Source organism: Chiloscyllium punctatum, chromosome 5 (genome assembly GCF_047496795.1).
Source record: "Chiloscyllium punctatum isolate Juve2018m chromosome 5, sChiPun1.3, whole genome shotgun sequence".
Lineage (NCBI taxonomy): Eukaryota > Metazoa > Chordata > Chondrichthyes > Orectolobiformes > Hemiscylliidae > Chiloscyllium > Chiloscyllium punctatum.
Window position 1 is genome coordinate 105,321,226 of NC_092743.1, and position 15,409 is coordinate 105,336,634.

Below are 15,409 nucleotides of genomic sequence, written 5' to 3' on the forward strand. Positions count from 1 at the left end.
AACAAGAAATGTGTTCACCTTGAGCTTCCAGGTGTAGCTAATTCATTCCTTTCTACCAGCTCATGTTAGTATTGAAGAAACATAAATGACATTAGCATGTCATGGACCTTGAATTGATAGCTCCTCAATTATTTGGGAGGTTGCTTTCAGTATGATGTACCCTGCCAGAGAGACAGCTATCAGGAGAAAACAGAAAGTAATAAATAATTGGAATTTTCATTTCCCAAATCTAATTAAAATCTGATTGAGACATGCCTGTAAAGCTGATTGATATATGTGAAAATGATCCAGTAACATGGACATCCCTTCTGCCAGACCCGACAAGACTCCACCATCCACCCTTGCCTGACACAACTCACCTCTCTGCTGGAATGGACTAGAAGTGACTGCACTGCTACTGAATCCAATACAACCCTATCCTGATCAGAACTGACCCGATGCCCCTCCACACTGGACCTAATCTGAGGCCCACTGCCAGACAGTCCTTCCAAGGCCCAACACCCAACATCCCTGAACCACCCCACTGGACCCAATTTCCTCCATCCACCGTGACCTAAACAGTGCATCACTTATCTGCCTTCCTATCCACCTTGCACCCTACTGACTGGGCATCCTACCCACCTGACACTCCAGCCCCGACTTTGACATTCTTATCTCTGATACCCTATCCTCTCCAGCAGGCACCTTACCCAGCTATCACTCTATCTCCCAGGATCCTAACATTACATTTACCTTTTGTATTTACCATTTGATAGCAGTTGTCAGGACCCTTAAATTTCAGCATACAGTAGCTGACCATTGTGAAAAGGGGATCTGGTTCACCTTCCCGACATTTCTACACTAGAAACGTACATCAAAATGGTAGTGCAGTTCCGCATTCTGAAGGGTTCCTGATCGAAAGGTCGTCTCAGAAATGCGGAGCTCCCTTCCTTCAGTTAAAAAGGTGCGTGTGATTACCCCTCCTTGTCAGATCAGTGCAGTACTGAGTGAGCACTGCCCTCATGATGGTCCTCGCTTTGGGCAATAAGTGGAGCCCACTTTCAAACCGCTGGGCTCTACGTGTTCTTCGTAATTTTTGTACTTCACAGAGTCATGTCGAAATGTATTAAAAATAAAGAAAAGTTATGGTGTGAAAATATGTCACAAACACCTAAAAGCTTAATGCTTTGATTGCATCACTGGTCTCGTATTTTAGGAGTTAATTTTTTCGGAGTTCTCCTGTCAGCGGTTTTGCGATGAGCTTGTATTTTTTGCCGCTGCACCTATCTATTTGCATCTTGTTTACTGGAGTCTTTTTAAGCAATCTGCTGGTGTTAACTAGAGTTAGAACTGAGTCAGCTGAAGAAAAAATATATTATTGAGGATTTAACACCCCCTTATTTTTGCAGATTACAGCTGACTTCCGCATTTTAATTAGACAGAGATGATTTACTCACAGTACAAAAACAAGAAAAATGCCTTTAATTTTTTTCGATTGAGTAATCTTACCCAAGCCTTCCAGGAACTTACATGGTGAGTGTTTTGATGTTCGTTCCAAGCACGGACCCGCCCCTTAGAAGATGTGACGCGCTACCAAGAATGGCCCCGCCTACACCACGAGCTGTCTGTGACGTCGGGTAGGGATGCGCAGTTGGAGACTACGCAGGTTCCTCGAGTCTTCGTTTCTGTTCACGGTTTTCGGTTGCGCGGCGGCCGAAAATTCCGCCGGAGCGAGGGATTTGTCTCAGAGGCCAGGTACGGTGCTGGCGCATTCCTTCTCCGTGGGTGTCCGTCTGTCGCTTGTTTAAATCGGGTGTGAAGCGATAAACAGTAGCTTTCCTTCAGTCAGATTAGGTGAGCGGATGAAGGGCTCCGCTGTCGGCTTCGGGAGAGTGCGGGTATGAGCGTGAGGGAGGGGGGTGGGGGTGAGGTGACAGGGGTCTGTTTGTTTCTTGTTGCCTCGTGAGCTGGCATCACGGTCTCCTCCTGCTACTGCTCCTCCGCTGCCTGTCGAGTGCTGCGCGAGAGCGAGGCGCTGCCCATCCGGGACTTTCAGCGATTTCTTCTCCCCCTTCCCCGCCCCCCCCCCCCCCCTCTATCGCCGCGAGCGACAAAACGGCCAGCAGGCGCGGTTGCTGTGGTAACCGGGTCATTTGGGAGGTGGGACTACCGCGCCCTATTCTCTGACTATTTCTATTCCACCCTGTCTCTTAAATTGCTTCTGCCGTACGGGACAATGGTAAGAAGATGGATGGCGGCTGGTGGGTTGATTATGAGGTTGGGGGTATAGTCACCCAGACTGGAGTGTTGTGAATCTTTTGAAACATTCTAATTCGGAGAATTGTAGGTTGCTCATCTGTTGAGATTTCTGGACTTCTCCGAGGATCAAGGGATATGAGGACCTGATGAGAACCTGGAGTTAGACGTCGAGGATTAGCTACGATCTTATCGAATGAGCAATAGGCTTGATAGAAACCGATCCAGAAATCAACTATATGTTCATTTAATTCATTCTCTTCACCTATCTAGCCCAGGTTTTTTAAAAAAACGTACAAGCAAGTAAGGAATTATTTAATATTGTCACTGAGGGAAGTTGTTCCTTTAAGCGTTTGACATTGTTAAAATCAGGCCTTTCCTAAAATTATTTTTGTCAAGCATTAAACAACATGGTATTTTTTTTAAAGGACAGTTGCGTTAGGGTTATTATCACAATATGTTCATAACTTTCTTGTAATACTACTTATGGTAGATCGATGAAGGGTCATCAAAGTGAAAAGTTAACTTGATTTCTGTTTCCATGGATGTTACCTGACCTGCTATTTCTGGCATTTTGGGTTTTGCAGCATCAGCAGTATTTTGCTTTTGTATTGTGGATCTATGTTCTTGTAAGGCCATAAAGTTTTAATGTATCATTCCAGCCATCATGAAAGCCAGCTATTTGGCCCAAAGGGTTCATGTTGGTATTTTTACATTCCACATGATCAGCCTCTGTCTCATCCCAGAAACGTGTATTCCTCTTAAGTAAATGAAAGATCCAAGTGAATTTTGTTATAATTCTCCTTTTTTTAAAAAAAAGTTGTACATTTTGAATGTATTGTCAAGGCCTTTTGTTTACCTTTTCTTGCTTCTTACTGTTTGATGCACATGACATCATACACACCACTTCAATGTATCTATGGAAAATTAACGTGTCAGGGTACTCATTTACCTCGTCATATGCTTATGGAATTATCACAATGTGTTTTTTCCATTTGTTTATCAAAGTTTATTCTTGCTTTGCATCTTTAGTGACTGCTTATTTGCTACAGTTTGATAAGCAATTTCCCATGTATGTTTTGTTGGCTTGTGGTGGCCGCACTCAGCATAGAATTACATTCTATCATCATTATTCCAAATTATAATAGCCATGTTCACTTTAAAGACTGCATTATTTATTTATGTCCTATATTTGTCACCCATCATGATTACTTTTTTGTTATGAATTAAAATGACTCAAGAAACTTTAGTGTGCTCATTACGTAATGTACAAAATTCCCACCAAAGAGATCTTATGCCATCTGAGGTGTAGACTGTTAATGTGGTGTTAGCTGAATGCTGAAAAACATCAGATCTTTGGTGCAGTTAGGAGAAGGTGGAGCTAAAAGTTCTATATGTAAATCCAAATTAATTGTTGCTACTTCATACATGTGGTTAGAAATTGAATTCTGTCTTTATTACAGAACTTTGCAATGCTAAATCTCTCAAATACCCGTACAAATATGCAGAATTCTTTTAAGGATGTTTAATATTAGATTATAACTCTCTGGAAATAGTTTAATGATCGTATTTGTATTCTGCATGAAACTGCACTCTAACTTGAGTGTCTGCATGCAGATTATGGATGTTTCAGAAGCAGATTGATGCAGATAGAATGCAGTGCTGTCTGGTACAAACACACAAGCATATTGCTTTGGATGAAGAAACTCTGAAATAAGAATAGAGTATGCTGGAAATACTCAAGTTTGACAGCATTTTTTGGAGAGAGTAGTACTGAAAGATCATCGACTTGAAGTATTAAGTTTGTTTTTCTCTCTGCAGGTGGTGTATGAACTGCCAGTGAATACCTAAGTCTATCATGTTCAGATTGGTTAAAAAAAAACACCTTTTCCCTTGAGCCTGTTTCCTAATACATTTTTCCATTTCTTGCCCATTTCTCTCTTGAATCTGAATTAATAACTGTTAGTCCTACAGCTTGACTGTTGTCATATTTTGTAATTCAAATTATGATTTTAGGCCCCATTCACTTCATTTTTGGAAAACAAATGTGATTGATATGAATATATAATATATGCATAATTTAAAAAGACTGGGGGGAGCTTTAGTGATGGAAAAATGACAGGCGGTTCTGTGGTGGCTTTGGTGTGTCTCCCTGGTGCCAGGGTCAGGGATGTCTGAGTGGCTGAAAGGCATTCTGAAAGGTGAAGGGTGAACAGCCAGCAGTCATGCTACATATTGGAACCTATGATGTAGTATTTTTAAGAAAAGAAAGAGATAAGGTCCTGCAGCATAAGTTTGGAGAGTTAGGTAGTAGATTAAAGAAGTTAACTACTAAGGTTGTTAACTTTAGATTGCATTCAGTGCCATGCGCTACTGAGTTTAGGCATAGGTTAGGTGAACACACGGCTAAAGGAATGATGCAAGAGAGAGGGCTTTAGATTTATGGATCATCAGGGCAGCTTCTGGTAGGTCAGATTGTACCCATACGAAGGGCCCTCTTGTGGCACAGTGGTAATGTTCCTTCCCTGAACAAGGAGGCCCTGGGAAGTTTGCTTCTGCTATTGGGGAGGTTTTAAACTGATTTGGCAGGGGGTGGGGCACAGTAGATGTAAAGTAGAGAGCGAGGTCCAATCATATATACAAGGGATACTAGGACATTTCAGTAGGCAGTATGTCTTGGGAGGTCTAATAGAGCAGAAATGTTATTACAACTTTCTAAAACTGGATGGAATACTGTGTGCAATCCTGGCAGTCACAGTGTTGGAAGGATATGATTGCATTGGAAAAGCTGTAGAGGAGGTTCACCAGCATGTTGCCTGGGATGAAAAATCTCAGTTACGAAGAGAGATTGGATAGGCTGATTCTCTTTCCTTAGAACAGAGAAGGTTGTGGAGGGATCTGATTGAGGTTCTAGACAGTAAATTTGAGAGGATCTCTTCCCCAATGGCAGATGCATCTAAGGCCAGAGGGCATAAGTTTAAGGTGAGGACCTAGTGGTTTAGAGTAGATCTGAGAGAAAAGAATTCATCCAGGTGTGGCTAATGTAAGGAACATTCTGTCTGAGAGAATGATTGGGGCAAGTACTCTTGCAGCATTTAAGAAGCATCTGGATGAGTACAGTAAACATTGTTTTAATTGGCTTCTTATGGATCGGTACCCATGACAAACTGCTAAAAATTAGTTTCCTCAAATACCAGATGTTTATTATAGTAATCTCTGCGATGTCCAAGTTGTCAGTTGAAGGTGAGTGAGAAGGCTCTCTACTGGTAAATTTTATTTAAGGCACAATTTCATTACTGGTATTTTTTAAAGTGATTCTTGCCAGAAATAAACTGTAACAGTAACACGTACACTTCCTATATTATGTTTCTATTACTTGTGTTTTTACATTAATTTATGTGGACCTCTTGATCAATCAGAATATTTGATCAACTGGTACACTCCTGGTTGCATAGGTGTTTTTTAAGTTCAAACTTTTTTTTTAAATTATCATTCCAGTGCAGGTAAATGGGATCAGAGTAGTTTGGTGTTTATTGGTTGGCATAGACATGGTTGGCTAAAGGGCCTGTTTGTATGTTGTATGACTGAGTTTCTGTAAATGATAATGTTGGGAAAAGGTTGAGAACTGTGTTGTGCTTGGTGTTTTAAGATTTTCAGAACTGTTTTCCTAATGTAGGTATGTTGATTTTTTCTTTGTTTTTACCTTTTGTGTAATAAGTTTTCTGTTCTGTTGCTAAAGAAAGTCTGCAGTCTCGTGTGACTGTATTTTAGTGACTGACTATATTAGCTTAAAAAAACTGATCTGTGACGACATTCTAGGATCTGTCTGGCCCGGTAATCCTGTGATTTGGGATCATATCATATTTCAGCAGTATAGTTATCAACCATTTTGAGTTAAAGTACTGAAATGAAATGCTGAGAGTTATAAAGTCTGCTAGTGAAGGTGTTAGTGTCATGACATGAATGAATAGTGTAAGCGTCTTATGGATAGCAGCATTAATTTCAGTCATGATTTTAAAAGGTTTGGTATATCAAAAAGATATCACCCTTGAAACTACTGTTTTGTTTTAAATCCTGTAAAGTAAATATAGTTTTTTTCTAGGTAAATAACTATGATCTCATGTATTATATGCTTCTATGAAAATAAGGATACCTCAGGAGGTGAATGTCTTAATTTTAATTTTAAAAAAATTCTTGTTCTTAAATCCATCAATAATCTCACTACACTATGGTGATACAATGGCTTCAAGAGGTGTATTTTGTCCTTTTTCTTTTGATGAAGAGAAGTTGAAACGGAAGTGTCTAGTGGTCTGTCCCAAACCAATAAAGTAAACAGCTTGTGAGGCCTTGTTTTTTTAAAAGTTGGAATAATAGAAGCAGCATAAATGGGTGGAGTCAGGCTCCCACAGAACTAGAGCTTTAGCTTAGTTTTCAGCAGTTTTTGGGGTTTTTGAAGTTGATCCTGGAAGCTGCTATAGCTTTCTCTGTTACTGCTAAAACTGAAGTTCTGTCTGCTGCCAGAATTGCATGTGAGACAATCTATTTTACTGAATATGCCTTTGCTGAGGGTGTATTTATGGGATGTTACTATATTGGAACAGTTGCAGTCTAGTAGTTAATAATCTATAATTCTGTTAAATTTTCCAATAAAGATGGATTTTTTTGGTTTGTATTTTAACTTTAGAATGAGAATAAAATATGTTTTGTTTAAAGTTGTGTGTGTAACCAATTCGAGTTACATCATGAACACAGCATTTTACATTTGTCTTTAAATAAACAAAAGGTTAGAGTCTAGGCTATTTCTTTTATATGTTTGAAGTGGGTTTGATCTGGGTCATAACAATACCTATGTCTCCTCCAACTCTATAACCTCAAACCCTGTAGTTTCCTTGAGTATACCCAATTTTAGTGCCATCGCAAGTAGCTGTGCCTTCAGTTAACTTAGTGCTAGACTCTAGAATTTCATCTTTAACCCTCTGCCTCCTTATCTCTCTCTCTTCTTGAAGTTGTTCTTTGAAACTAATTCTTTTAGAATAAGCTTTTCCTAATCTGCCAAATATCTCTCATGGCTTGGTGTCATTTGTCATTTATTGCTCTTGCACTTGGGATATTTTACTACATTCAAGGTAAATGCGAAATGGCTGGTACACTACAGACTGGTACAGGCTGGTACACTGGTTCAGAATATCCGTAAGGGTTTCTATTCTGATGAATTATCTGGATCCTCAACCAGGGAGTCAGTACTTGGGACCACTTACTGCCTTTTAGGCTTTTCAATTAATTCCTTGGAAAAATTTCATATGGGTGGGCATAATTGATGAAACTGGACAATAGTGCAGTGTATGATCAGATCGTGTACTAGTATCCCAGTAAAACTGATCTGAGACAGTCATCCATTTTGTGTCCTTGATTCAAAACTCTGTCTTTGCCATGTGCTTGCTGATCTATTATAACTAACAGTCAAGTTACGCCTTGATTTTTAAAATTGTCATCCTTCTTTTCAGATTACTCTCTGGTCGTCTTCATATGTCTAAATTCTGAGAGGCCTACAACTTTCAATTTTTTTTACATTCTTCCAGTTCTGATTTCTTGTATTTCCTAATTTGCATGTCATATTTCAAAAATATTCTTAAAAAATTTTTTGAATAAAGTTAATACAAAAGATCCTAAAACAAATCTGTGCAGTTTTTGCAGAGGGGGGGAAAAAACAACAAACTGAAATTAGACATTCGTCAGTGCTTCCATACGTGCCTTCAGCTAAACCTGCCTTTTAGATTAAGGAGCCACATATCTCCATATGTTAATTTTGTTTGCTACTCAAATGTAGTAAATGCTTGTTAAGTTTACTACTACAAAACATAGTTGCAAACTTTAGAAAGTGCACAACTCTTTATTGAAATTAAACTAATTTGCATAATGGCTGGATCTCATGGAATACAGTGAGAACTAGCCATTTGGATACAGAACTGGCTCAAAGGTAGAAGACAGAGGGTGGTGGTGGAGGGTTGTTTTTCAGACTGAAGGCTTGTGACCAGTGGAGTGCCACAAGGATCGGTGCTGGGTCCTGTACTTATTGTCATTTACATAAATGATTTGGATGCAAGCATAAGAGGTACAGTTTGTAAGTTTGCAGATGACACCAAAATTGGAGGTGTAGTGGACAGCGGAGAGGGTTACCTCAGATTACAACAGGATCTGGACTAGATGGGCCAGTGGGCTGAGAAGTGGCAGATAGAGTTTAATTCAGATAAATGCGAGGTGCTGCATTTTGGGAAAGCAAATCTTAGCAGGACTTATACACTTAATGGTAAGGTCCTAGGGACTGTTGCTGAACAAATAGACCTTGGAGTGCAGGTTCATAGCTCCTTGAACGTGGAGGCTCAGGTAGATAGAATAGTGAAGAAGGCGTTTGGTATGCTTTCCTTTATTGGTCAGAATATTGAGTACAGGAGTTGGGAGGTCATGTTGCGGCTGTACAGGTCATTGGATAGGCCACTGTTGGAATATTGCGTGCAATTCTGGTCTCCTTCCTATCGGAAAGATGTTGTGAAACTTGAAAGAGTTCAGAAAAGATCTACAAGGATGTTGCCAGGGTTGGAGGATCTGAGGTACAGGGAGAGGCTGAACAGGCTGGAGCATCGTAGGCTGAGGGGTGACCTTATAGAGGTTTACAAAATTGAGGGCATGGATAGAATAAATAGACAGTCTTTTCCCTGGGGTCGGGGTGTCCCGAACTAGAGGGCATAGGTTTAGGTTGAGAGGGGAAAGATATAAAGGAGACCTATGGGGCAACCTTTTCATGCAGAGGGTGGTATGTGTATGGAATGAGCTGCAAGAGGATGTGATGGAGGCTGGTACAATTGCAACATTGAAGAGGCATTTGGATGGGTATATGAATAGGAAGGGTTTGGAGGGATATGGGCCAGGTGCTGGCAGGTGGGACTAGTTTGGGTTGGGATATCTGGTCGGCATAGACAGGTTAGACCGAAGGGTCTGTTTCCATACTGTACATGTATATGACTCTATAATCACATTTTTTTTTCCAACATTTCTTGGGATTAACTGAAGTTAACTCAATTCTGAATCTTTTAAATTTGAGTAGTGGTAAGCTTTATCACATATTATATCAGAATCATATTTGTTCATATGAACTTATCACTTTTTTCATCTCCTTGTTAGCTGTTTTGCATCTGAAGTTCCATTACACCAAGTTATAGTCTGACAGGCTTATTTGAAATGACAAGCTTTCAGAGCACTGTTCCTTCGTCAGGTGAAGTGACATCCTGACAAAGGACCGATGCTCCAAAGGCTTGTGATTCCAAATAAACCTGTTGGACCATAACCTGGTGTTGTGACTTCTGATGTTGTCCACCCCAGTATAGCTGTATCATGAGTTGTCTTGCTGTAATTTTGGGCCATGAGCTGCTTTTACTTTCAAAATTATCCCTTGCAGATTGATCAACTCTGCAAGAACTTAGTTCTGTTTTATCTTTCCTCATATTTGTGTTGCATTAGAAAAAGTAATGAAAACATCTTGCCTATTCTAACTTTTTAATATCAAATATTCTGGTAACAATACAAAAGATTTTCCATGAATTTGCACCGTAACTAAAATAATTTAATTTTTGAAATATAAGACATGCCAAATGGTTGTATACTAGAGAAAAAACTAAGCTGAATACATTGACAAAAGTTTGGGCGAGACATTTGATGGCATTAGATGATTCCAGTTGTTCTGTCTTTTACTGTAAATTTTTTTAAACATTAATCCTATAAACCTTTAGAATCATAGAAACGTAACTGTTTATTAGTATCTTAAAGAAAAAGCTGTCAGTTATAGTAAAGCTTTATTTTTGCATGACAAGTAGTTTTTATTTGCATTACTCATCTTCGATTTAAAATCATAGATTATAATCTAGCTGTGTCATAAAGGAGTTTTACTTTTTTGAGCTTAGTTATTTCCATAAAATCAACATTAATCAATGTGCACAAACTATAAATTCATTAATATTTGGCATGGATATTTAAGCTGTCTTAGATTATCACTGACTGTAGTATGTTTTTATACAGTTTGCAGGACCATTTGCCACTTCCCTAAAGTGAATAAGGTTATATTTGAAGAGAGTTTTTCACCATTGAGTTATAGAGATGTACAGTGCGGAAAGAGACCCTCCAGCCCAACTCATGCATGCTGACCAGATTTCCTAAATTAATCTAGTCCCATTTGCCAGCACTTGGACCATATCCCTCTAAATCCTTCCTATTTATATACCCATCCAGATGTCTTTTAAATATTGTAGTTGTACCAGCCTCCACCACTTCACTTGGCAGCTCATTCCATACAAAGAAGCTTCAGGCTAAAATTATTGTGAAAAAATGTTTAAATTTATTCTTTTAGGCATAGAAATGCCTTGTCTGGGATGATAAAATGACTTGCTTCTCAAAAGTTGGGGAATGTTGAGTGATGGTGATTTATGATTATTATGCAGGTGTAGGACATGAACTGAAATGGATGAATGAGAATCCAACACTAAGGTCACTGAGACAAACCTGACAAAAACTTAAACCTTTCCAGATATGCATGTTTAAGAAATCTGTTTAAATTTCTTCCCATATGAGCACACATTGCAACAATGCATGTTGACATCAAACAACAGTTCCATATTTATTGAACACCATGGACATAATGCTTTAATCTTAATTCTGATTTAATATCCACTGTATCAAATCTAACATAAAGTGGATTGCATATGTTTAAATTAAATTGTGCATTTATTTATGTATATATGTTTTGCTTAAAAACAATACAAGAAAGCAGGGGCATTATGTTGTAAGAATGGTTTTTAGTTGACCTTCAATTCAATATACAGAATATATTTAATTTGAATCCTTGTCGATATTTGTAACATTTTAGTGTTAGCTTATAGAACAAGTCTCATCAGTTCTACATTTATAAATGTCTAAACCCAGTGCTTAATTGGACAGTTTTCTTCCAAAGTATTTTCCAAACCTGTTCTGAAAGCTCTCTTACATCTGTTTCTCAGTTTAATTTTGGCGTCATAACATGTAAAATAATATAACAGTTTACGGTGGTGATAATGTTGGCATATCCTGTTAATGGTATGCTGATTTGCTTTGGTGATTTTGCACTAGCCGGAAAAAGAGCTTTGGCATCTCTGTGTGAATCCTTTTTTTCTCTCATTCCCAATTTGACTCTTGCCCTCTTTTAAATCTTTCAAGCCAGACAATATAGTTGCTATTTTAATTCTGTGACAAAAGTAAGAAATTTTTTTGAAATGGAACAAGTATTATATCAGGCTAATGATCTTCAGATCTAACTGGTGCTTTTTACCTAGAAGATCTTGAAATTGCTCGACACAGGTGGCTCTCCATTTTAAGTAAATTTCAGATAACTCCTGCAAGTTATTGAAAAATGATTTCAAAATTTATTTGATAATGTATTTGATATTTGAAGTCTTAGTTTGATTCAACTTCCGGAAAAATTTGATTAATTAACTTTTATACCAAAGACTGACTGACTGCTGGGTATGTTAGTTTATTTTGATTTAAGCAATAATCTAATATGCAAATTTAAAATCGTAATTGATGACATTGACTGTAAAGGAAACCAAAAGGAAATGTGATGTGGAAAGCGTAGAACCATATGTACATGGTCATTTTATAGTGATTACTTTCTCTTGCTATATTCATTGGGGGTTTTAAGATATTTCCATGTCTTTTCGGTATCTGTTAATGTACCTGAATTTGTTTTTACTTGCAACTATCTTAATGGCATTTTCTAAGTCTCTTTTATAGAGTTAAGTTGATAGGTCTAGAACATTGAGACATTACTAATGACGTCAACGTGCTTTTGAAACTGAAGGATTTAGTTAGCACATATACTGGTGACCTTTTATCAAGGTTCATGGTTTGTCACATGGAATTGTGTTGCAAATCATATCATTTACATCTATGACCACTGCTTTTAAATTTCTTTTTAAATTGTTTGGTAGATACCACGTGGTGAAAGTAAAAGTGCTAGTTTAGCCATAATTAAAAGCCCTGCATGCAGCTATGGTTACTGTTTACAGGAAGGCTATGGTGCACAGTAGAGATAAGATAGAGTGCACAGCAGATTTATGAGAATATTGCGAGAAAAGGAGAATTTTAATTAAAGTTTGGATAGGTCAAGCTTGAATATGAAGGACCTATTTCTTAGAAGAATGAGGTCTGTAACCGGGGGCAAATATTTAAAATAATTGACAGAAGGATTAGAGGGGAGGTGAGGAGAAATCTTTTCACAGACGGTTTGGGTTCTGGAATTAACTCCTGTGTGAAAGGGTGTTAGAAGTTGGGGCTTCCGACTTATTTGAAAAATACTTGAATATGTATTTGAAGTGCCATAACTCTTAAGGCAACAGACAGTTTTTGGTAATTGGATTAATTTGTCAGTTTTTTTTCTAAATACAGTAAATTGAATGGCTGTCTTTTTTGAGCATTACATTTTCAATGTTTAGAAAGCTAGTTACCTGTAGTAAGTAATATTTTGCTTCTTGATGTAGAGTGTGATTTTAAGAGATTAATGTTCAACGGTATTAAAGTATCTACAGGCTGAATTGAAATCTATGCATGTGTTATTACCAGTTTCTGAGTGATGACTTAACCTTCAATCCTGGAGTTGCAGCATTTATAGAGGGAGTTGTATGTTTGTCTTTTAATTTTCAATTTTCTCACTTTTTTTTGGCAAAATTTTATGTTTTAGTTGCCTGCATTCCCCAACATAGTCACATTTTTTAATAAACTTGCATGTGGTCTTTCTTTGTAGCCTAGTTTGTACTGCTAATGAGAGTCTAAATGAAATCTTGATCAGGTAACTGCCTTTCAAATCTCACCATCTTTGATAGACTTATAAGTTGTAAATTATGAAATTTCATAATTTCTCTTGCTATCAAATATGTGACTGTTTTAAGAAATAGTATGGCAAAGCGTGCATTTATTTTTGCTGGAGTTACAGTAGCATAATTTATGCATTTTGTTGTCCCATTCTATTTTAATTCTGTAGATTAATGAATTGAAAATATTTTCCCTCGACTGACTTGCACACAATGCTGTACTTTTTAAGTAAAGCTAATGTTTTCCTTTTGTTTATTTTACAGGATTCATCATATTAAACACTGGGGAAAATGCATTCTTTGTCTGTGATGGAATTTTTGAAATAATTACATATTGGCACATTTTATCTGCTACTGGATATAAACATCTTCTGATCTGCTTCCAGTTTTGAAAGCAGCATGGCAGGTTTTAAGCGTGGATATGATGGAAAAATTGCTGGGCTATATGATTTGGATAAAACACTGGGCAGGGGCCACTTTGCTGTTGTGAAACTTGCTCGCCATGTTTTCACTGGAGAAAAAGTAGCAGTGAAAGTCATTGATAAAACAAAACTGGACACAGTAGCTACAGGGCATTTGTTCCAGGAGGTGCGATGTATGAAACTTGTGCAACATCCCAACATTGTCCGTCTGTATGAAGTGATTGACACTCAAACAAAACTTTATCTCATTCTGGAATTGGGAGATGGAGGTGATATGTATGATTACATCATGAAACATGAAGATGGTCTTAGTGAAGATTTAGCAAAGAAGTACTTTGCACAGATAGTGCATGCAATATCATATTGCCATAAGCTACATGTTGTTCACAGAGACCTTAAGCCAGAAAATGTGGTTTTCTTTGAACAACAAGGAATTGTAAAACTTACAGATTTTGGGTTTAGCAACAAGTTTCAACCTGGAAAGAAGCTAACAACAAGCTGTGGGTCACTTGCGTATTCTGCCCCAGAGATTCTTCTCGGTGATGAGTATGATGCTCCTGCAGTAGGTATGTTCATGATAAATAAGGACTTTTGAGATAAAGTAATCAAATTTCTTTTTTGGTTTTATAAATTGAATCATATTTTTATGCTTGGGTAACAAATGAAATTATTTATCTGTAAGAACCTATTAAACTGCTTCTAGTTTATTTTCTTCTTGAATAGATATTGCATTGAAATATTTTAAAATTTGGCTCTGTTGTGTCTGCACATACAAAAATGGAAGACAGATGAAGGATTCAATTGCTCCATTCAGCATTTCATGACACAATACAATTTTTAAAAAAACTGTCTACTCTTGCACCCACTGTTCCTTCTGAAAAGGAGAAAATCCATGCCTTTGTAGGAAAACATTTAAGCAAGCTCTGTTAGCCATGATAATTGACATCACTGATGCTGCTTTTATTATCTATCTAGTATGACTTGTAAGTTCCTTTCAGACTTGTAAGTTCTTTCCCGTGGAGGATGCCACCCAGCTACTACTATAAGGCAAAAAATTGTAACAAATCCACACTTGTTTAGATATGTGCTTTTGTAATTTATGGTGATATCCTTGGTCGTCATATTTCCGTCTAACGCAAATATTTTTTTTCCTAAATTATTTTAACATTCTAACTTTAAACTGTAGCCCTAGCAATTTTTCGGAATAAGAAATCTGAGTTCCCTGAGCCTAACCTGATAACTAAGCCTTTAAACAAATGTTAATGGAAAGGTCGTCTTCTGGGACTTGTAGTGCACCTATTATCTCCTGCGATGTGACTAGTCCAAAACAGGGCATGGTATTCTAGGTCTAATCGGATGAAGGTTTAGATTAGATTAGATTACTTACTGTGTGGAAACAGGCCCTTCGGCCCAACAAGTCCACACCGCCCCGCCGAAGCGCAACCCACCCATACCCCTAACCTAACACTACGGGCAATTTAGCATGGCCAATTCACCTGACCTGCACATCTTTGGAATGTGGGAGGAAACCGGAGCACCCGGAGGAAACCCACGCAGACACGGGGAGAATGTGCAAACTCCACACAGACAGTCACCTGAGGCAGGAATTGAACCTGGGTCTCTGGCGCTGTGAGGCAGCAGTGTAAGGTCTTGGACAAGAACTTGTAGCTCTAATTTTATATTACTTGTCCCAATGTGCTAGTCATTTTGTCAACGCCTAAGCAACACCAGTTATATATTTATAACATTTCAAATAATTCTTCAGTTTAGTCTTGAGCAGCCAACTCGAATGGCATATACATACCCCAATAACCACTCGGTCCAATGTTCCACGTGCAGTCATCTATCATACACTAGACT

The 15,409-nt window shown here is 38.0% G+C and overlaps 2 protein-coding genes across 9 annotated transcripts in view; one reads left to right on the top strand and one right to left on the bottom strand.

Moving 5' to 3' along the window:
• Positions 1-1,655, bottom strand: part of pomgnt2 (protein O-linked mannose N-acetylglucosaminyltransferase 2 (beta 1,4-)) — a 37,426-nt gene extending 35,771 nt beyond the window's left edge. For 2 of the 6 annotated variants that reach the window (XR_011960705.1, XM_072570957.1), the window contains exon 1: positions 1,510-1,655. The gene's annotated coding sequence lies outside the window, so the exon portion shown is untranslated. The other 4 variants (XM_072570960.1, XM_072570966.1, XM_072570958.1 and 1 more) reach the window with 4 other exon arrangements.
• The window catches only part of snrka (SNF related kinase a), a 47,601-nt gene continuing 33,802 nt past the window's right edge, over positions 1,611-15,409 (top strand). The window contains exons 1-2 of one of the 3 annotated variants that reach the window (XM_072570951.1): positions 1,611-1,734; positions 13,392-14,115. In XM_072570951.1, coding sequence (XP_072427052.1) covers positions 13,527-14,115 — 589 coding nt within the window. In that variant the 5' untranslated portion in view covers positions 1,611-1,734; positions 13,392-13,526. Of the gene's footprint in view, positions 1,834-2,113; positions 2,219-13,391; positions 14,116-15,409 lie in introns of those variants that run through there. The other 2 variants (XM_072570952.1, XM_072570954.1) reach the window with 2 other exon arrangements.